The following is a 23,650-nucleotide window of genomic DNA, read 5'->3' as shown; positions in this document are numbered from 1 at the left end:
TTCAAATCCATGTATAAACAACGATTTATTCATTATCATTATAGGTTTATCAGGAAAAAGACATTATTGGGTTATCATAAGAATCTTACAAATGAAGATTATCACAACAAAATGGCATGATAAACTCCTACTAAACAAAGATAATGTAATCACTATGTTTATGGCCACAGAGATTCGAAAATCATAAAAACTAAACCCGAAATTCAAAAGAATGACATTTAAAAGAACACTTCATATAAATGTCAGTTTTTATAAACTACTTTTTCGATAGAGATGTTTTTGTAAAATTATTTTCAGTTCCTTATCTATTTAGTTTTAGATTTATTTTTATATATTTTTATTACAGTGTTTTTACTCTATAAGAATTTTAGATATAAATTATGCCAGAGTAAGTGAATATGATTACTTTACTAGAATATAATGTTAAGAAAATCTACGCTTTAGTATGCTAAGGCGTTAACCGCTCTCGGCGAACACTAAAAATACCAACAAACTCCAAAAAAAAAGACTATACCATATAATACGTTCAAAATAGATATTCAAAATAAATTGTTTTTTTTTTTCTCAGTAGGGTCAGAAACTCCTAAGTAATTTATAACTGTGATTAGTCCAGATTTTTTTTTTATTAAGACATTTACATATATAATTATTTCAGAACTAGGAAACACATTACATTCGACCTTTTCAGCTTTTCAAAGAATCAATCTCTAAGAAAAATCGAAGTTACCTCATAACATTAAGATTTTATATCTTAGAGTAATAATAGATTTAAAGCCGTAAGAAACATTTTCCGTTTCTTAAAACATATATAATTATTTTATACTAACGACTAGTTGCCGCCTGCAGATACGCTCGCGTTTTTAGGGATCGGTCGTCAGGTGTTAGGTATAAAAGGAATCCTATATTCTTCCTTGGGGTTCAAATTTGTTTCGGTACAAACAGACAGACAGACAGACAAACAGACAGACAGAATAACTTTTACATTTATAATATTAGTTTATAATACAAATATAAATTTGGCAAAATAATTTGTCACTCATTTACAAAGCGATATTGAGTAGAGTTAAGCTATTTAAAATTAATTGATATCAATCAAAAGTCAACATTAAAAAACTAACAAATTAATTAGTTCTCATTTACTATATTCCTTATTTCCAGGTGTGTACCCTGTGCTGCAGCACCCTGCGCACCCACAGCAGGTATTAAAAGCGGTCTCCAAGATGGTAAACCAATGGACGGTAAACAGGAGCGACCATGCCCTTGTAGGAGTTGCTGTTGCGGAAAGGCGGCTCCTGTCAAACCAGTTCAGTTACATAACTTATATAAATACACTGAATAACGAACTCAGTCGTCCTTCCTTGGAACAGCGGGGGTGGATAATTAAATCTTAATTGCGATTAAAACACAAAATTCTGATAACATTCTAAACACAATTGTACATTTATTTTTGTAATGGATTTATCTAAAATTAGTTGTCGCCCGTGGATTCGTCAGGAATTAGGCGCAGAAAGTAACCTAAAAAGTAGCCTTTGACCTTTCTTTGAGTCAAGCTTTCTTCATACCGAATTACATAAAATCGGTTCAGTTTGGTCGTGAAAGAACAACATACAGTCAGACAGACGCTTTCGTATTTTTAATATTAGTATAAAAGTATACATTATTAAGTAATATATACATACTTACAATTTAAAAAATATATTCTCGTCAAATTAATATTTGTAGACGAAGGTTTTAATTTTTTGGAGAATTTATTTCAGTGTTACAAGCAGCCTAAGATACCTGAATCGTATGCTCCCCGGCGATGTTACATGAAACCGACGGCTCGTGTAGAATCCTGCACAACTTACAAGTTATCCTACCTTCCTGTAGACGGGTGCAAAAACCTCAGAGGAGAAGCGAAGAAGCCGCCGGTGAACTTGGTGCCCAGTTGCGAGCCAATGGAATCTTGTACAGTCCAAAAAGTAAAAACACTATCATAGCTTACTCGACATGAACCTCAATCAATGACAATTGCAAAAATAATTTAAACAAGTAAAAAAATTAAAAGAAAGTGTTCTTGTAATTGTATTGGAGTTTGGTTTAATTGAACGCACACTTGACCTCGCTATTCTTGTGTGACCTGTAGGGGCGAGATTCAATCGAAGTATCCTTTGTTTTTCTACTTGTAGTTGAAAAACAAAGGATACTTATTTGCTAAAGAAATTAGTAGGAATTTAATATCTAATATTAATGCATGAGAATTATCTCAACAGACGATTAATTTTGCAATAAACTAACCTAAACAAAGTGAATTATGAAAACAATTATCAGTAATTATTTATTTATTCTAGATGTCCTTCCTGCCAAATCCGGTGTGTGTGACGCAGTCTATACGGCCTTGTCACCACGACATGTGGGGCCAGGGGCCGATGCAAAACATCACAACTCAGCGGCACGACTACGTAGCCAAGCCATGTGTTCTCCGGGAAAGTTGCAAGCCACCTGCAAAATTTCATTCAGTTGAACAACCGTTTGAGAGTAGGACATTAATTTCTTTTCATACATTTCTCGGTAGAAAGGCTTTTGTAGAACCCATCTAGTTAAGTACCACCCACTTACCGCTTATATCGCCAATCGCAATAGAGTGTATATTGTTGTGTTCCAGCACGATAGTTGTTTGAGCCAGTGTAATTACAAGCGCACGAAACAAACATCTTAGTTGAAATAAAACTAGTTTTTAACGGATTTAATCGCGTATATTAATTATTTTAACATCCCGACGTTTCGAGCACTTTGCAGTGTTCGTGACCACGAAAATCTAAGACAACAACATCTTAGTTTCTGATGTTGTTAGCACATTGGTGTTGTCAGAACTGGTTGATAATAATTATTATTATTTAAAATAAATATCGAAATATTTAATAATTATAATATTATAAAAAAGTAAATATCGAAATATTTTCCAAAAATATATGATTAATACCGAATTTACCCTACCCTACTTGTCTTTAGATCGCACCGTCAACAAACTATCGTATTTGCCTCCCGAAAAGATAGAACTTGTGAAGTCGTTTGCACCTGAACGTTGTTACGAACGCCCCGCAGCTAAAATGGACGACAGCACCACACATAAATTGAGCTATATGCATAATCAGGTAATATCAAGTCATGCCTATATCATAAAGGTTTTACCTTAGGTCGTCGTTAACCTCATTATAAATGAATCTCGGTGACGAGACTTTCCCTTGCATAGAATGTTAGTAACTAGTTTTAAAATTTACGTTTGAAGTTTGAAACGAACACGCTATGATATTGAACAAGAGAAGTTCGTGAGTACTTATATATCTTTTAGAACAATAAACTGAATTTACAATAGCCGTACTAGTTTATTACCAGTAGAGGAATTCTCTAAGAAGAGAGTCGAAACTCACCGCAGAATACGAGCGTCAAATGTCAGAATGTGATAAGCAACATTGAATATAAATTATTATAAAATGGGATGCGTGGGATACACGTATCAAAATATCATATCATTGTAAGTCGGTTGTCAAAATTTCACGAGTGAGTTACGAGATGAATACAGAAACACACTGTTGCCATTAAAATTTTTGTATTTTTTAATAATAATTTCTTCAACTACCGCCAGATTTAAGTACAATTTCATAATAAATATTATTTTATTATAACTTTTATATTATGGATCTGTCCAAGGGTCAAATGACTTGACCTAATGGACGTGAACAAATGACCTGAGCCAAGGGTCAACAGATATCTACATCTAAATAATATCCGATACATACATACATGAGCATTGACTTTACTATCTTAAGCCCATTGATAAATAAGAATACCTCTTATTCTCTCGAAACTACGGCAAACGTCTACATTTGTACTAATAATGGACATGGTTGATGTATAATATAGATGTATTCACCAAATAAGGCACCTGTCCACTAAATTAATTCATTTTTAATAAAGTAAACTTAACAAACATAATCTTAATTTATTTTTTTGCTGTCGTTACACTAAGTCGTCTCACGCACACCAAGTCATCTGGTAAGCACAAGCGCCACTCATACTAATGCACGTCGATAATTTGACATGGAAGGGCGCGCCATATGGAGTGAATCTACAGATACGGCCTTATTACATTTTCTTATATATAAGCAAACATACAAGTACTATGCATATATATGGCATAAGCAAACATACAAGTACTATGCATATATATGGCATATGGCTGGCTGTAATTGCATTTATAGCTAAAAAGGCCAATTTAATCCTGATCCTGTTTTTTTCGTTACGCTTGGTATTACTAGGTTTATATTTTAACTGTAATGAGCTATACATTATTCTTTCAAGATATTACCAAAAGAACCGTTGCCGTGGGCCTGTAAAGGACAATATCAAAAACCGTGTCAGAAGTTAGAAGCCAACACGACATATACTATGAGGTTAGTATTTAATGTACCGAGTACTGGCCTGACCGGTTATCGGCTGCAGTGACAATCTAAGAAATTGATAATATAGTACAGGCATGTTTGCCCAGCTGCACGCAATTCCATGCACACTTTGTACTCTAATGGGACAGTATGCCACCAGGGCTGCAGAGAGAATAATCGTAGGATCAACGGCTTTCTCATGGATGATGAGGAAATGGATGACTGTATTCAATTCCTCGCTACTGCTGAGATTTTTTTTACCACAAAGTCAAACTTTCAGCCAAGAAATATTTGAATGTATGTATGTATGTATGTATGTAATTCTATGCTTCAAGATTTTCACATAAAGTGACGTTCGCTTTATATCCAAAGAGCATACCCAGTGCTTTTTAATATCACCGAAATTTCAATTGTTTGTTAAATTGTACGTAATGTTAGCTCAGTTCTATTGTTTACGAATTCTTGTTTTACTATTCTAGTTATTAACCGATTTGCCGGTTTGGATTTAATATATATTATATAAAATGAATGATCTCGGATTTTAAGTATATTTAAATTTATAAAATGACATAATTATAATTTCCCTCTAACTATAAGAATAATCACAGCAGGCTACTGTTTTTTTTTAAAGTTATACAAAACTTTTATACTATAAATTTCTAGCTACTTGGATTCAAAGAACGATTGTCGACGGAGAGCAATAATTCCTGATAGCTGTACCAACCCCGTCACAGCTTCGAAAAGATTTGAGACTCAGACAATTTACAAAAACAGGTAAACAGGAAGAACTTTTAATTATTTAATAAAATATATTCATTAACAAAATCTTACGTTAAACCTAATTCTTCCCCTTTTAGCTATCTCCCCGCATCAGCCACAATTCCGCAACCAGTAAAGCCCTTGCCTAATCTCGTTCCCTCCACTGCATTAATGGAAGGAGATACCGTTCAGAAGGTACTAAAATTACATATACTAACAAGCTAGATAGCTTGTCTAGGTCTAGTAGATACTAGACCTAGACTGAATAAAATAGTCTCTCTGTGCTCTGCTAAAAAATATTTATCTAATAAACTAGGTATAGGTATTACGATCCTTTTATTTAATAAAGGGGGATAAAAAAATCAAAAGAGACGACAAATAATTTTCACAATTGTTCGACAGATTACAATTTGTCTTGATTTATTGTAACCTGACCTGATGTATTACAAGTAACAATTGTAAAGGCGATCTTTTAAACGATATAAAAGTGTATGTGCTGCAACGCCATCTAGTGGCGTGTTATAACAAACTTTACAGTATAAAAATTATTCATGAAAAAATGCAAATACCATCTTTCTTGGTAATCACCCAAACGATGTCGAATTCTAAGTAAAATAGATATACGATTCATTTTTATATACAGCTAATTTTGACTAAAGATCAATATGGTTCAGTATATATAATATTTTTTTTATGTCATTGGTTGGCGGACGAGCATATGGGCCATCTGATGGTAAGTGGTCACCACCGCTCATAGACAATGGCGCTGTAAGAAATTTTAACCATTCCTTACATCACCTATGCACCACAAACCTCGGGAACTAAGATGTTATATCCCTTGTGCCTGTGATTACACTGGCTCACTCACCCTTCTAACCGGAACACAACAATACAGTGTACTGTTATTTGGCGGTAGAATATCTGATGAATGGGTGGTACCTACCCAGACGGGCTTGCACAAAGCCTTACCACCAAGTAAATATAATATAACAAATATGGAATTTCGCTTGTTAATATTCTAAATTTAAAACGGGCGAAACAGCGAAGCGCATCTTATATAATGATGTAAACAAACCCGTCAGTAGACGTCTGCCAGGTATTATATGCCAAAACCTTCTCCGAAACGAGATACATTTTATGCTCTACTTTTTATATAATAATAATCTGTTCTTTCAGTTAGGTAATTTAGAAACGCCTCCACGTTTATTGTTATAGATAGATGGACATTTATTCTCACTCTTACTTAACGTTTATTTGATAAATTCGCTTATTAATAAAAAAATGCGGGAATTTATCGTATAAAGACACGTAAGCAATGAGTGTGAGCACCAAATTCATTTGTAGAATAACAATGAGGTCGAATTTTGTTCTGAGATACTCTGCGAAGTTGCCTAAATGTAGACTTTTGGCAAACTCTTTGGAAGCATTTCATTATTTAAATATCTGCATTTGGGAAAGAACATCTTCATTCGTAGAAGATTGTGTGTTAGTTTTATTTTAACTTCGTGCAGTGTGTATACCCACTTAACTGATACTGTTTGAGTTAATATATGGACTACCAGTTAATTTACAGATTAATGTGCAATGAAAATTATAATCGAAATTTGTTAACCGGTTTCACCGTAGAAGCTTTTCAACAAATAATTTATATTTTATTATATTACTTATAATTCCAATGGACTAAGTTAACCACGCGCTTAGATCCTCTTTACTTACTATAGACAAATTTTACTTTCACGAAAAACCTGCCTTACCAGCTTTGTCGGGCTGACTTAAATCTGCAGATCACTTTAAGCCCTTGGTTTTAATACCGTTATTAAATTAAACGCAGTATGGCGTTTATTCTTATCAGCATACTCGTGACGTCTTTATTTCGGCATTACTCGTTCTCAGAGTTACGAGAGTGTAAACATTACCTTTCAATCTTGAGGCTGCTGAGAATTTGTTGTTATACTATAGGATATTATTTATTCCGAGAACGAATTCTTAGGTTATGTAAAATCTCTGTTGTGTCGTTTCAGTTATCATTTCTACCGAACCCGGTGTGCATAACGCAAGCAATCCGACCGTGTCACCACGACATGTGGGGTCAGGGACCGATGCAGAACATCACGACACAGCGGCACGACTACGTACCGAAGCCGACTGCATTGCGAGAATCTTTCAAGCCGGCCCATAAATATCATTGCGTTGAACAACCTTTTGAAAGTGAGTACTTATTTGACGCTCAATTAGAATATCATCAAACCTGCATATAAGAATATATATATACATATATATCTGTTTAAACAAGTTAAGAGATTTGTTTATTTTTAATTTTCAAGTAAGAGTGTGTACATATTTTTTTCTATTCCAATTAAGACAGTATTTTCGACGTAACTTAAACCTACAAAAACTCACGTGAGATTGGCGAAATAATCGATGTCATTTCGGCATAATTGAAAACCAAAAAATAATAATTGAATTGAATTGAAAAAACTCAGTGTAGCAATATTGCCTATATATAACTGCTTTAAAAGCAACAAAAAGTGTACAAATAAATGTATTCGTCTGTAATAATTGTTTCTAACGCGGATATTAATATAACCGAAGAAATAAACAATATTGGACGACAATATGTACTACTACAACTAAAATTGCGTGTGATGTAATCAAAAATTAGTTCAATTGTACTTATAGTCGTAGAACATGAATTATATATTAATGATTATAATGTAGATACACACGAATGTCATAAAACGAACTTGTGTAAGTGTTTGTGTGTGTACGTGATAAAGAGACTGAAAGAGTAGTTACATATAAATACGTAGTAAGTCAGTATGTGGTTTCTACAAAATACATAACATGTACATAAGAAATCATAGTGACGTTTGTTTTTTCATGAATTTTTTCTTTGTTGTATGCACGTTATTTCAACTTTTGAGCATTATAATTTGGTTTTATAAGCTTATTTTATAATCGAAATTTGTTGAGTCGGCTTTAGGTGTGATTCTAGTCACAAATTCTCCGAATATTTCAACAAAAAATAAAATTATTTAACTAGACACTTGTATACAATTCTGTTACAATCTCTTGTTTAAACTATGATATATTTGATTCGAATAGATCGTACCGTGAATCGGATGTCATACTTGAACCCAGGACGTGTGGCTCCGCTGGAATCCTACGCTCCTACCAGATGCTACGAAAAACCCGCTGGTAAAAATACAAAACAAACATATCGCCTACATATGCTTTAATAGATTAATTTTAAAACACAAACATTCGAAACACACTGTACCTGTCTACCGAAAGTAACTGCCTGTAAATGACCCACTGCTGGGCTAAGACTTCCTTTCTATTTGGAGAAGATTTAGAGCTATTAAAACACGCTGCTGCAAAGCAATTTGTACTCACGACACAAGCAGGTTCACGTTGATTTTAGGGCTGAGCGCGAGATGAATTATAAACATAAATAAAGCACGTGAAAATTATCAACATCAACAATCATCAGTTAACATGCTCTGTCCGAGAGGCAATCTCAGCCCACGCGTACCTAAACATAGTGAAATCGTTTAGATATTGGTCTCGTAATTCGCATTAAATAAACTTAAATAATTGTCAAAGCAACAGAAATAACAGCTTAAGCAGTTGCAGACTGTTCGTTTCGCTTGGTGTTTAATTTGTAGTTTCAATGTCCAGACCGTACGGTCATAGTTGGCTTTACTGGTTGGGCCCCTGGGAGCTGTTACCCAGTGCGGCAAATTTTCAGGGGCGGCAAAATTAGCTGGTTTAGAAAAAAAGTCCGCCAAAACTTATCTTCCAATATATGAATAAGAAAAAATATATGATAAACTAAAATAAACCTGCGGCTCTACTCGCGCGAAATTTATGTAACTTGACCTATACTCTCAAACCGTCACCTCATTTTACTACCCCGAGGGATGAATTTAAAAAACTCACACCTAAGTACAAAACTTCATCTAAATCGGTTCAGCGATTTAAGCGAGAAGGGGTAAAAGAAAAGAAGTAGGAGTTACTTTCACATTTATTATATTAGTGTAGATAAAATATATTGTCTGCTAAAAATGAGTCATTTTATTTATGTAAAATATTATCCACTTTATGCTTTATGCAAATTTCGATGGTAGGGCAATTCTATTATACTTAGTATGTAATTGCACCGATGCCCTTTATTATAAATTGTCATACAAAATTTTCCCATATTTAAGCGAAAATGGAATGCGACACCATTCAGAAGATGTCGTATCAGCCGGTCTGTGCGCCTTCGCCACAGCGGCCGCCCTGGGCTTGCAAAGGACAATACCAGAAGCCATGTCAAAAGGTGACGAATATTATTATTTTTTCGATTTGAAAAGTTATTAGTATTTTCAGTCATTTTATAGCATGTCAATTGTTCTAAGGCTTCTTATGCTTAAGGGGAATGTTTGAAAAAGTTTCGCTTACGCTGTTCCATTGGGGATTGGTAGTTATCAATATGGCCAAATGACATATATATCCACCAAACCGCAGTACAGCGTAGTGTAAGGTTGAGAACCAAACCAACCAAAAAAAAATCACGTAAACAAATAATTTTAAGATAGTTACAAAGAAATAGTTTAAATACACTTGAAATGTAAACTATCTGAACCTGTATTTTCATTTATATTGAGTAGGTATTGTATAATTATCATGATTTAATTGTCGAGTTTAACTGTTTAATCACAATATAATGATTATTATTACAGAGCCCTCCAAGATAGATGCTAATTTGACAGCCTTCTGTTCAGATTTTACAACTTTTTACTGATTGTCATATTCCTAAAAGTAATATGTATAAATTATAAAAATATGTACAAAAAAAAATATTTATTCACTTGTTTTTTTAATCGCTTTTTAAATTTAGAACATTATTGACGTTCTGACAACTTTATGTAAGGACACTGTCATATTATGTTGATTTATAAGTTCTGTTGCAAGGTTGACTTTAATTTTAATAATTAATCAATGTCTAGTTGGAAGGAACAACTGTCTATAAATCATCATTCCTACCCCCGGGCGAAGATTGCTCTGAATACATGGATCCTTGCTCGTACGGAGACTGTAAACGTTAGTACCTACATACTATAAATTATTATTGTTTTGGTATTTATTTTTATTTAGAGATGTTTAGTAAAACAATCATTCTCTCTTTCAATCATCAATAATTTGAAAATCGGAAGAAGAAACAAAGCTTTTATATATAGCTTCTATGCTATATTATCATCATATAAGTAGTAGTAGTTATTAGTATAGTTAGGTGGACGGACATATGGACCACCTGATGGTAAGTTGTCACCACAGTCCATAGACATAGCTGCTGTAAAAAATAATAACCATTCAGTGCATCGCACATGCGTCACCAACCGTTGAAACAAGAATACTAAGTATTGCTAATTGGCGGTAGAATATCTGATGGTAATACTCAACCAGACGGGCCTGCACAAGGCTCTACCACGGAGTAATCACGTAAAAAATACTGAAAGTATCCGACTAAGACTCACTAATCGACGCGGAATTTTGTATTCCATTGATCCTTTCCTCTTTTAATTTAATATCGTGTAATTTCAGTAGTTCGGGATGCCAAAATAAAATTATGTTGTACACACTTGTACAACATAATTTTTAATGTTTCAATCTCTCTCTATATTTTTACAATGCCCCAATCGTCCAATTGTTTTCCTTATGACAGCTCAATCACTTTTAAAATAAGAAATAGTGTTACATGCCAGTATTAAATGTTATAAAATAATATCAACTAAAGTTGTACAAATTATTGATCAATTAATTACAATAATAATTGTAATAATATGTAATAATAATAATATTGTGACATTATTAATGATATTATTAATTATGATATCCTATGACGTAGCACCGTATTGGAGGCTAGGGCTAGTCTCGTAACAATCGTTACTGGCGGCTAACATATGTAGTCTACGTATAAAGTCGTTACATGTATTTCATTTATGGATATAGTCAATAATCACTTTCGTATTATAAAAGTTACTTTCAGACTGTTATCAATAAGCGGTAAATAAATAAATAAATAAATAAATAATGGACAACATCACATACATTACTCTGATCCCAATGTAAGTAGCTAAAGCACTTGTGTTATGGAAATCAGAATTAACGACGGTACCACAAACACCCAGACCCAAGACAAGAAAACTAATGAATGTAGAAATTTACATCGACTCGGCCGGGAATCGAACCCGGGACCTCGGAGTGGCGTACCCATGAAAACCGGTGTACACACTACTCGACCACGGAGTTAATAATATTTTAATTATTTACTTTTCAGCTTGCGATTGTGTCTGCCCTTCACAATGTATAGCAACGGATCCCTGTGCTTGCAATTTCCCCAAAGCTGAATGCTGCAGTTAACATCATATGTACAATGTGACTTTGAATTCTAAATTTAAATGTAAAACTAAGATGGCGCACTACCATGAAACGGCCAGAGTTTTTACTTTTTATACCTACTTAAATTTTTACGAATATTTCATTATGAGTAGTTTTACTTTAGGAAGTTGGTTACTCGTCCTCTAAAAGTATTTATTTAAATTTGTACATACCTATATGTATGTTAATCTTTAGATCTTTTTTAAATAAAGGTTATATATATATACTGTAATATTTTTATGTCATATCGAATTCCCGCTTCAGATCAAGTAGTTGTTTTTTTTGTTTTATGGTGAAGGTTGATGCACGAGCATCTGGGCCACCTGATGGTAAGTGGTTATAGACAATGGCGACAACCATTCCTTACATCGCCAATGCGCCACCAACCTTGGGAACTAAGATGTTATGTCCCTTGTACCTGTAGTTAACTGGCTCGCTCACCCTTCAAACCGGAACACAACAATACTTAGTACTGTTGTTTAGTGGTAGAATATCTGATGAGTGGGTTGGTACCTACCCAGACAGGCTTGCACTAAGCCCTACCACGAAGTAAAAAACAATTCTTCATAAGCTACAATTAATATTAAGAGGCAGCTTTAGATTTCGTTGGTCCTGTCGACTTGTCAGCTTAGTGACTTGGAGTCTGAAACTTGACTGCTTACACTACCATGCCTAGAAAAGCCCTTAAAGCCTGCGCAAAACTTTTTCTGGTCGGATTAACTTTCCAGTGTCCCACAGAATTGTAAGAGTAGGTATAAAGAAGGCATAAATGGCTTTATGGACCATAATAATAAATGGCTTCTGTGAGAATGGCCGCTTAGAATCAAAGCAACAAGAATAATTAATAAAACGAATTACAATAATACAACAACCTTTAATTGGTTCATAGTGTGAAAAACATTAGCGAACATTACAAAAAAAATATACCTGCAATCATACACCACTTGGACTAGATTAATTGAATTGAGACAACTGTCATACTCTCTACTATACCCTGATCAAGTTAGCTAGATCTTTTTGACAGACTGGCTAATGATGAGATACAGAAAATATAACATATATTACAGTCGATGGAACGATGGAATGCGTAATTCAAATTAGGATACCAGCTAAAGAGATCCCAACCACTAGCCAAAGAGACCCCAACCAAAAGGTACCCACGTTCGTAACTTAACAAAACTTAATGAAACTTAACAATGATCTTTAATAAGGAGGGTATTTTTGTAATCGATATTTGTAGCATTTACTGTCTGTTATTCGCGTCCCTACCGTCCGATCGATGTAACAATGTACTTATTGTATTACATTACTTTGAAGCAATAATAGAAAATATATATATAATAGAAAAGATCTTCAAATTTTCGGATATTGCTTGAATCTTTAGGAACTTTTGTATTACATGTATTTTTAAAATTATTTACAATTTTTAAAATCATTAAATTAAGAAAATATGTTCGTTATTGCAAAGTTATTTCGATCAGAAAAATTTACATCTGTCAAAAAGATCAAGATATCTTGTACAGGGTATAACTACATTATAATCTGTATAATCAGGCATTCTGTGTTCAAAGCAAGATCAGTTTTAATTTAAATTCAATATTAAAAATAAAAAAATTACTTATGTTTTTTTTTATTAAGCTGAAATTAATGATGGCCAAGCCACACATGAGTAGATTAAATATTTATAGCTTATTTCAATTCAAAACTTCCCATTGGTGATATTTGGTGCCAATAGAGTTATAGTACTCAAATGGCTCATTAAATGATTCATCAGTTCCACTGCTGTGTTCAAATTTAAATATATAAGGCAAGTGTAAAAATTATTCCATTGCATAATATTGGCATTGTCAGTTACAGCTGTCGACCTACCATACCACCATAATTGTCTATTAATGAAGGTACTACTACTAAGGTGATCTACAGACTTCATTGCTAGTTCATCTTCGCCTGCCTTTCTATGTTTATAAAAACAAAGACTACATTATACTATATCTTGGCAGTATGTCCGATGAATTAATGGTCCCTATACTAATAAATTTTACTGAATTTAAAACATACAAATTGGATTAAAACTAGCTAACTACCCTCATCTTTTAAAAAGGCACACATTCTCTTTGTTTCTAACCAACAGTCCCTGAAAAACATTGTGATATAACAAATTAATAAACAAATGCACAACACATTTAACACACTGTAATAAATGTTAATTTGTATATAATACTATTTTGTTTAAATTCTATTCACTTATAAACATTGTGGCATTTTTTATTTTATGCACGGGACATAATAGCATATTGATTAGTAGCCGTCCCTGAAATAACAAGCACATGTAATCATTAGTATAAGATTAGGAATAAGACATGTTCTTAAAACACATATATACTATATATATAAACATTCAACCAATAAATATAGTTATAATCAAAACTCTATGAACTTACTTATAACATATCTCTGACATTGTCATTATAACTTTTATCCCAAATTTGGCCCGATCTATACAATCTATAAATTTTATTGCTTACTAAAGGTTGACCAAATTTAAGCATCGCCCCTTCAAACTTGTGCGGGAACACCTGCATTTCTGTTTCATTGTAGCCTTCTGGGTGGAATTTTTTGCTATCTCTACATACACTATACTTATGTGCTCCTAGTAAGTCTAAAGGTATATCCTTAATACTGGATGTTAGATTAAAGAGATCATCAAATGAAGTCATAGTATCAAAGTTTCTTATTTTTATCGGAGTTTTGTCTTGAGGCATTGTGTAATAATGAGTTTTCTTTGTTATATCCGGATATCCTATTTCAGCATTATCATCATCATTTTGGTTCAAGCAAAACATTAAAGGTTCAACAACATAGGTTCGTAGTGATCTTGTTGGATCAAAATCGTCTAAAACATCTTTAAAGTTATTATGAACTCGGGGTACTAAAAATTCATCCCAAGAAAGTACAGCAACATGGCTTATTTTATCTGTTTCCTCTTTATCATATCTGAAGTGCCTGAATAAACAGTCCAGTTCAATTGCATTCCTCACAATGTCATATGATTTTGAAAATAAGAATGGATAATTCAATGGATAAAATTGAATTTCCCACTGTGTTATATCAGAAGGAAACAAATTCAGTCTTCTTATAACATCCTCGGATATCATGCTGTCGTAAATAGTAAAATAATCAACTCCGATTAAATGGTGAAATACTAGGAATTCAATAAATTCATCTCTCGATACTATTGGTATGCGATTTGGTATGATGCATATTGCAGGCTCAATATTATTCACAAATTTTATATTGCTTCTCTCCCTGGGCTTCCTTTTCGTATTAACTTGAATCATTTTATTGATTGGAGCATGCATAGGGTTTACATTGTAATCATTAACATAGAAACTTATGCCTCTTGGTTTTCCTAAATTTTTGCTCAATGTACATTCAAATATGTATAAACGATAATTATTTATAGTATCAGACACTAATTTATAGTTGAATCGGCCTGCTTTAGGCTTGGTATTATTTTCAAGCCAAATATTACATCGGTATTTCGGCGTCACATCGGCTTTACCGATGACGATCGTGTCTATAACATGCGGATTTGAAGGCGAAAGTTTATCGTATTTATTGTAAGATCGTAGGAAGGACGAATAGGAATAAAAGTTTTCATCGATTTCTTGGAATAAAGGTGGAGTCTCACGCACCTCCATTGAAGAATTACGAAGTATTTCAGACAGCATGGTCGCATTAAAGCCGGGACCGCAAAACTCAATTTCAGACAAGCCTGGCTTCCCAAAAAAATTAAGCACTTCTAATACATATCGAAGCCGATAGTATTCGTGACGATATATTAAAAGTGTTATAATACTTATAAAACATACAACAACAAGAATCAGCTGATAATATTTCCTCATTATGCTGCCGGGAGGCTTACGCGGAGTCTTCATTTATATAAATCAACATGTAAATTAACTTTTGACTATAATCGGCTATTAATGGATTATAACTATCTACTATTGAACAAAATTGAACTAAAAATTGTAATAACAACAACTGACTGCATCACTGCAATGCACAAGTAATTAGTAATAAGTATCGTCAATGTCAAATTTTAATTGTCAGTTGAAGTATGAGATGGTTACATATATTTTTGTCAAAATGTCAAATCTCTTTTACTATCACTGACTACACCTTAATTTCACTTTTTAAATCTTTATACTATTTAATAATACTTTAATTTTATTGCTTCATTATAATATCTAAAGGATAGAATAACCGATATTTTATTTATTACCCTTGCAGCATTTTGTTCTAGAATATATTTCTTATTTTCATAGACACCTCATCTTTTTTAATAAAAGATAGCACTTGTGTTGATATGTTCTACTATCTATGATTGTCTGAAAACCCCGATGACTTGCTTAGTTTTGATTTCATTTCATTTAATAAATGATAAAATAAGCTAATTAAAAGGACTTAATTATTTTAGTGGTATTGTCTAGTTTTTACAGTGTTATTTAATTAAAATGTCGGTCAATAAGGAGGATACGATGCGGCAATTTTGCGATGTTACCGGCGCCGATGAAAACCGAAGTAGATTCTTTTTAGAATCTTCTAATTGGCAGCTAGAGGTTACTATGTTTTTCTTTATAATTTCTAAAATAAAGAATTCATACGCAAGGCTCACACTTATACATAGTCGCACATATGAAACGACCATTGTATGAAACTACGATCTTTTGTCTTATGGAAATGTCCTACCTTTTTTAATTACAATTTATTTTTTTAATTTTACCTGTGTTTAATATAATTCAGATCAAATACATTAACATGTACTATATCATAATACGAAATCTCAGTAACAAACCTAGACAACGAATTTTTCCAAACATGATATTCAATACATTTAGATAATTCAAAAACGATTGTTATATTTATGTTAAACACAGCTCTAATAAACATTAATCGAATTAAATAAAAAAATGAATAATGTATGTTTTAGGTTGCTTTATCAAGTTTTTATGAGCATGGAGGGAATGTAGATGAGGCACCAAGTGCAGCACCAGCCGTCGCCTCACTCCCTCCAATGTCAGACAGTGACATGGATTCTCCTCCACGATCGCCAGCTCGGCCACAAAAGAAAGATAAAAAGAAAGGGAATCAACACTTTGCTACATTAGATTCATTGCAACAAGAAAGCTCCAGCGATGAAGAGGAAGGTTAGTATATAATGAAACTTAGTTAGATTTTGATTACTCAGTTGGTGTTTCGTTAAACCATTGTTTGTTTAGTCGTCAGAATTGGACCATAAACATGATTTCATGTTTGAAAAAAATCAATATTGGTTGACAAACAAAAATCAGGTACTGAACTGTTTTGTCTATGCCTATCTATGTATTTGTTTCCAAAATAATATTATTTTTCCCACTAAATCCTCGAATGATTCATAAGAATGCTACTAGAATTAAATAAACTAGATATATTATATACTAACAAGTTTATATAAATGTCTCTAAATATCTATTAATAAATATGTAAATAGAGAAACTATTTGGTGTAGTTATTTATTTCAATACTGTTTAAGAAATAGGTTTATTATTTGTAGAGAAAAATAAACAACTAAATGAGACAAAAGATGAAATAGAGAGATTGAAGAATGAAATAGTTAGATTAACAAAAGAAAACGTAGAATTAAAGCAAGCAATAGAACAGCTTAAAAACATAGATTATGACTCAGGTCAGGTATTTAATGACAATGCCTATATTAAGCTTTTATTTTATGTCAAATAAGTTGATGGACTGGCAAATGGCATCTGATACTAAGTTGTCAATACTGCCCATAGACATTATTACAGTAAGAACCAACCACCAAGCTTGGAAGTAAGATATGACCCTTGTGACTGTAGTTACACTGTCTCACTCTCCCTTCAAATCAAAACATGAACATTTTTAACATGCATTGCTGTTTGGTAGTAGAATTTATGAGTGAATGGCACCAAGACTGGTCATGTTAATTATTCTACTCTGTCAAACTTCTTACACTGAATTCTGCTGACTAACTTCTTATTTTAACATACATAACTTGTGTTAATGATGTTGAAGAAAAATGTTCTTAGTTTGACATTATTTATTCAATCTTGTAATATATATTTTTTTATATTTCTAATTATTCTATGGTTTAAATTGTTATCAAAATATGAGTAAGATGTTTAATTTTAAGTAAACATACAGATACTATTAATATATACAAAATCTGTCTGTTACATTATTGCAATACATTTTCTGAGACTGCAGTACTTTCCTCTTTGTGCATTTATATATTATATATAATTAACAAAGGTACTTATTTTATTTGACTGAAGGAAATACTTTTTTAAAAATTCTAAGTGTTGTTATTGTGGCAAATGATACAAGAGAGAGAAACATATGATTAGAAATAAAAGAGATCAAACTTGTGCCTGTCTTTGTACAAGGCTGCTTGCATAGATACCATCCACTTATGAATTACAACCAAACATCAATATTTTATATGGTTGTTACATGTTTGATGGTTGAATAATTAAAATTGAATGCAATAACAATCTCCATGGATGGTGCTGTTTTCTATCTATCTTCATTCCAATTTTAAAAAACAAATATTTTTTTTTTTCTAAATTACAGGCCAAGCCTTCTATGCTGGAGGTTCAGAAAGATCTGGGCAACAGATTATTGGTCCAGGAAAAGGTCGCAAGGATATTGTCACAGAAATGTTTAAGAGTGTTAGAGAGTAAGTTAATAATATTATCCTCTATATGTATGAGATTTTACCTAGTTCTAATAGGAGGGGCAACATACACCAACAATATTAATATGTGTTAGAATGTGTTGTCCCAACATACTTATTTTAGTTGAGTTGTATGTTGATTGTCAGTCAGCTAAAAGCCATTGCTTTAATCACATGTATATAGAAAATTGATTACCTAAACAATACTTAATTCTAGTTTAAAGTCGCCATAACTATCCGTTCTAGTCTATCAAAACCAAAGTACTTACTTAACAATGTATATACAAAGCAAAAAGATTCGGTCAACTAATATACGTAATATATATCCTGTTTTTTTTTTAAACACCTGAGGGACTAGCAGCTGGTCCACCTGATGTTGAGTGGTCATCACAGCTCATAGACATTTGCGCCGTTAGAAATTTTAACCATTTTTTACAATGCCAATGCGCCACCAACCTTGGGTATTAAGATAACTTCAAACACAACATACTAAGTATTGCTGTTTGGTAGAATAATATATGATAAATGGGTGGTACCTACCCAGATGGGCTGGCACAAAGCTCTACCACCAAGTAAATCCTTCTCTGTTTAATCTTATTCCCCGTTAATGTTCCAGACGCGGAGCAGTTGTGTTCGATGACGAGCCCTCCTCGACGAGCCGAGGTCGCGGTGGCGTATTCGGCGGAGTTGGCTACAGACTAGGTAATTAAACATGTGACGACCTATGACAGTCACGCCATTCAAGAGAGACTAGACAACCTGTGTAGGTCATATTATAGTAGGCAGGTGTCAGAAACATGTGCCCAAACCAACATGCACTTTCACCTTTTTTAATCCGATGAGAGAACAAATCCAACACTACCGGGAAGATCCATACAGATTAACATTTTTAGCTGTACAAGCAATAATACTCATTAGGGAAATTCAAAATTTGCTGTATCATCAAACTTAGAAAATAAAAAAATATACTTGGAGTAACATTCCGAAAAGCTTAACAGAAAAAGATAGGATTCATATTATAATAATAAAACATGGTTTTTTTTTTAATTGTATAGATGTTAAATATTTATACTATTACAGGTCAGACAGCAGATGACCACGAACAAGTTACGCCAGGAAACACACAGCAATCGGTAATTTTATATTTTAACCTTTTACAGTTTTATTAATTTTTGGACAAAATATCTTGTTTCCAAGGTTGATGGCGCATTAGCTATGTATGGAGTGGTCAATATTGCTTACAGCGCCGACTACAATAAAACTATTTTACAATTAATAGGATGCCCTTCTATAAATATACATATATATTTAATTATACAAACTATTGAGAAACGAAATGTTTTGGAAAAAACATCCTCTATACTAAAGTTCTCGTAAAGTCAGAAAACGTATTAAACAAATTAAATAACACTTTGAATTATTAATTAAAATAAATGTATATTTGCAGGGCACTCAACCTCGCTCGGTTCGTTTGAGGCTATACCGTGAAGGTTTCTCAGTGGACGGAGGTCCTCTGCGACATTACTCAGATCCTGAAAATGCTGAATTTCTTAGCTGTATACGTCGAGGGTAAGCTGATTTTTGCTAACTCTTCTTAAATAAGTTTTAAATATTTGATTATATTTTTGATTGCAATAAAATATGTTTTGCAAACATTAAATGTAAGTTATGATTTTTTTATTATTTCTACGCATATACACTCGCGTTTTAAGGGTTGACATAAAAAGTAGCCCAGGTCTTGGAGTTCAAGCTTGCTTTATACAAAATTTCAATGGTTTGGTTGTGAAAGAGCAACAGGCAAATAGGTAGTTTCACATTTATAATATTAGTATAAATAAGATAGAATAATTACTCGGTGACAAACAGCTCTATATGATTTTGCCCCAAATGCAGCACTATGGACACTTGTAAAATTCAATTGGTGCAAATAAGTAGTAAATTTCTTTTTATTTCCAACAATATTTTCAATATCGACAGAGAGATCCCGTCGGAGCTGTCGGGCGGCGGCGCGGGCGGCGCGGGGGGCGAGGTGCGGCTCAGCCTGGAGGACCGGCGCCACGAGGAGTGCCCGCGCACGCGCTCCGCGCACATGCCCTTCTCGGGGAAGGGGCATCTGCTGGGGAGGTGAGCCGCTCGCACCATACGTACAGATGTTGTCATAAAATTACCACGTCCTATTCGCCTGAGCAAATATTTGACACTGCGGTCAAACTACAGGAATAGTCAACAGTTCGGGCGATATTGTGTATTCATGATGGTGCACCAATGTTGGTCCAACCTTACAACCCGATAGGACAGCATCGTGGTACTCGCGGAGAGATCATGCGCAGGAGCAAAAACTACGAGCTTTTCCCGCCACTGGATCGTGACACTGACAAAGATCTAATTCCAGGCTGCTACTACGTTTTCAAATTGAAAACTTTTAAGAACTGATTGATTTATATTAATTATAATTGATTTCGATTTAAAAGTCCAGTTTTCCAATTAAAAGTACGTTTTGACAATAATGCTACCTGTACCCGCCGCAGCCCCACTCCGGCCACAGTGGGCGCCACCGTGGCGGTCGCCGCCACCAGCGACGACCGCGCCGCCAACCAGCGCGCCGCGCAGGACGCCGTGCAGCTCGACGAGAGCGGACCCGTCACCACCGTGCAGGTACACGCGCACGCACATTGCCACATCGCCTATTCCAATGGAAGTTGGGAAAAAGATAAACAAACCTGCTATTAACTCAGAGATATTGTGCACCACTAAGAGTTTATGATCAAGATATCTTTGCATCTATAACTTACAAAAATACTGCAATAACCATTTATAAAAGATGATCCTCTCATAACAAGTATAATTAAAAGTTTTGTATCTGTAACAATGTAACTCCACAGTTCCGTCTAGCTGACGGCAGCCGACTGACGGGAAGGTTCAACCACTCGCACACGGTGGGCGACCTCATGCAGTACGTGTCGCGTGCGGAGCCCGCCTACCAGCTGCAGGCCTTCGCCCTCTTGACCACCTTCCCCAGCGCAGAACTCTCCGACCGAGCGCTCACGTTGGCGGACGGCAAGTTGCTTAACACCACTCTGCTGCAGCGACTTAAATAATCCCAACTTTTGTAAAATATTTCCGAATATAATAAATACGTATTTAAATTATTTATTTGTTTTATTTCCATTTACGATATCATATCATCTGATGATGTACATCTGCTTTTCTGATGAGGTTTCTATTCTACATAATAACTTAGAAAAATAATTGTTCAAACGAAACGGAATTAAGATATTATCAGTTGGAATACTTTAGAAAGGTGGAGAGCACCCACCGAGCACTGGAGGGGAAACGGGTTACGAGAGATTCCTAGACACTAAAACCATGGCAATGGCCGTCTTCAGCACGGATCGGTGTGCCTGTGGGATAAAACGCATCTGCGGCCCTTCCCTTGCTATGGTCTCTTAATGAGCGATAGTACTCTCTTCCAACCCCTCCCCTGCACTCCGCTCGCGCATACAGCAGCACAAAGCCCGACTGGCTTCCTTCTTAGAGCCCTTTGAAAATAGACACGCGAGGCTCCCACAAGAGCTTTTTAATTTAATCCGGCCTTGTGTGTAAATTATACTGCCATAGATTTACACCTGAATGACAGAAACATTTTACAATCGGTTTCAAGTTTCCTTTGAAATTTACTAAGAAATTTTAAGCGCGGTATAACTTGTACAGAATAATGCAGTCAATCGACCTACTAGCAAAATTGGAAGTTTATAAAAAATTTTAAAGCATGTTAAAAACTTTTGTTTCAGTCGGTTGCCAGATGTCGGCTATTCCGAGATTTCAAGGTTACAAAATCTTAATCGGAAAAGTTAACATATTATAAACAAATATAAAATAGATTCCTGATCTATAAAATGTTTTATTGAATTAGAATTTTAAAAACATTAAATCTTAAACTAGAACAACTGGTTTAACGAGTATTATTTACCGCAAACTTTTTGGTTAATATTGACAAACCACTTGCATCTAATTTTTCGATATATCTACAGGGAAAAGTGAAAAGCATAATTATTCTAGGTAAATGTTTATTTCATTCATCTATTCTAAGTACATCAGGCAGATATTCTGCAAACTGCCACAGATCATGTCGACAAAGAAATAAAAATAAAAGAAGCTAGCCTGGAATTATTAAACCTAACGAACATACAATATGATTAATATCAATTAAATATAAGGGTAAAAATGAGCATAATTGAGCAATACATAACAGTATTGTCGTTGCCACAATGATAAAGAAATTGGAGGGATTCTAAACGATAGTCAAGGAAAAATTATAAATACAATTTAAAGCTAACATAACACTTAAATATTGCCGCGAAACTTATACAATTAGGGTCTAATTTAAACATTATTTTATCTCACTAAAGTAAACCTACTTCAATTTGTCGGCGACAAAAATACTGTGATACGCTTGCAAAATGATTATTGACTATACTTAAGACTTTGTGAATTTATTGTGAGTAAAAGTCGAAAGTTCAAGTATTATTTATAAAGAACATTTGTAAATACGTAATCGTGAATTGAAAAGATATGACATTTATTGCAGGTATATCATCGACAATTTCATATTCAATATAGAGAATCAATTACTACGCAAAGTATTCGAATTTTAGGGCCTCAATTTTATCACATACATACATATAAACAACTCCGACAGCAATCGTAACCGATTATGTGTTTTAAACATACGATGTCGTATTCAACTAAATGCAATATTATGCTTACACGTCTAATAGAAAACAATATCCATTGAATAGAATATTTTATAAGGAACGATTAAGATAAATGCATTACGTTTGGCCGGTTTGACGCCTGGAGAGAAATTAAGCTAACGACTAACACCGAAGCCCTCATCAGATTTACATTCAAGTATTAACCTAATTATGTTTCTTTTTCTAATTCATACGCATAAAATATATCATAGAGACGATGAGAGAATTTTCTCTATCGATCGGAAAAATAGAATATTTACTTATTGTCATGATGTTTGTTGTCAGATACTCCGACGACGCACGATACATTATATTCTTTTGTTTCGCTAACGAACAGCAATGAATCACAATTTAAAATATGCAAGAATTTTCCATTCTGTATAATCGATTAATATTTTTTTTTAAATATATATATATATATAATATAATTCAAGACATATCTTACATAATATATTCAAACATCAACGTCAACATATTTACAGTACGAAAGGTGTCCTAAACAAGACAATAGTTCAAAATATCACCATTCTCAAAGA

General features: G+C 33.8%; 3 protein-coding genes across 3 annotated transcripts; 2 read left to right on the top strand and 1 right to left on the bottom strand.

The window, feature by feature from the left end:
* Window positions 1–355: 355 nt before the first annotated feature.
* LOC125072710 (stabilizer of axonemal microtubules 1) lies at window positions 356–11,685 on the top strand. Its single transcript, XM_047683386.1, has 13 exons — window positions 356–388; window positions 1,159–1,303; window positions 1,758–1,961; window positions 2,331–2,517; window positions 2,992–3,134; window positions 4,342–4,433; window positions 5,085–5,195; window positions 5,279–5,375; window positions 7,202–7,388; window positions 8,286–8,378; window positions 9,392–9,504; window positions 10,175–10,268; window positions 11,506–11,685. Exons 1-13 carry the CDS (start codon window positions 381–383, stop codon window positions 11,586–11,588), a joined length of 1,557 nt encoding a protein of 518 aa, XP_047539342.1. The 5' UTR covers window positions 356–380; the 3' UTR covers window positions 11,589–11,685.
* Window positions 11,686–12,460: 775 nt separating this feature from the next.
* LOC125072802 lies at window positions 12,461–15,663 on the bottom strand. The gene is made up of 2 exons (XM_047683496.1): window positions 14,048–15,663; window positions 12,461–13,917 (listed from the first exon to the last, which is right to left on the bottom strand). Exon 1 carries the CDS (start codon window positions 15,542–15,544, stop codon window positions 14,048–14,050), a length of 1,497 nt encoding a protein of 498 aa, XP_047539452.1. The 5' UTR covers window positions 15,545–15,663; the 3' UTR covers window positions 12,461–13,917.
* A 323-nt stretch (window positions 15,664–15,986) lies between these two features.
* LOC125072677 (NSFL1 cofactor p47) lies at window positions 15,987–21,509 on the top strand. Its single transcript, XM_047683337.1, has 9 exons — window positions 15,987–16,228; window positions 16,600–16,816; window positions 18,258–18,363; window positions 18,977–19,062; window positions 19,441–19,493; window positions 19,808–19,929; window positions 20,338–20,484; window positions 20,889–21,015; window positions 21,243–21,509. The coding sequence occupies exons 1-9, from the start codon at window positions 16,124–16,126 to the stop codon at window positions 21,456–21,458; spliced, it is 1,179 nt and encodes a 392-aa protein (XP_047539293.1). The 5' UTR covers window positions 15,987–16,123; the 3' UTR covers window positions 21,459–21,509.
* Window positions 21,510–23,650: the final 2,141 nt, after the last annotated feature.

The sequence above is a fragment of the Vanessa atalanta genome, chromosome 22 (genome assembly GCF_905147765.1).
Source record: "Vanessa atalanta chromosome 22, ilVanAtal1.2, whole genome shotgun sequence".
Taxonomy (NCBI): domain Eukaryota; kingdom Metazoa; phylum Arthropoda; class Insecta; order Lepidoptera; family Nymphalidae; genus Vanessa; species Vanessa atalanta.
This window is presented reverse-complemented; position numbering and strand designations above follow the sequence as displayed.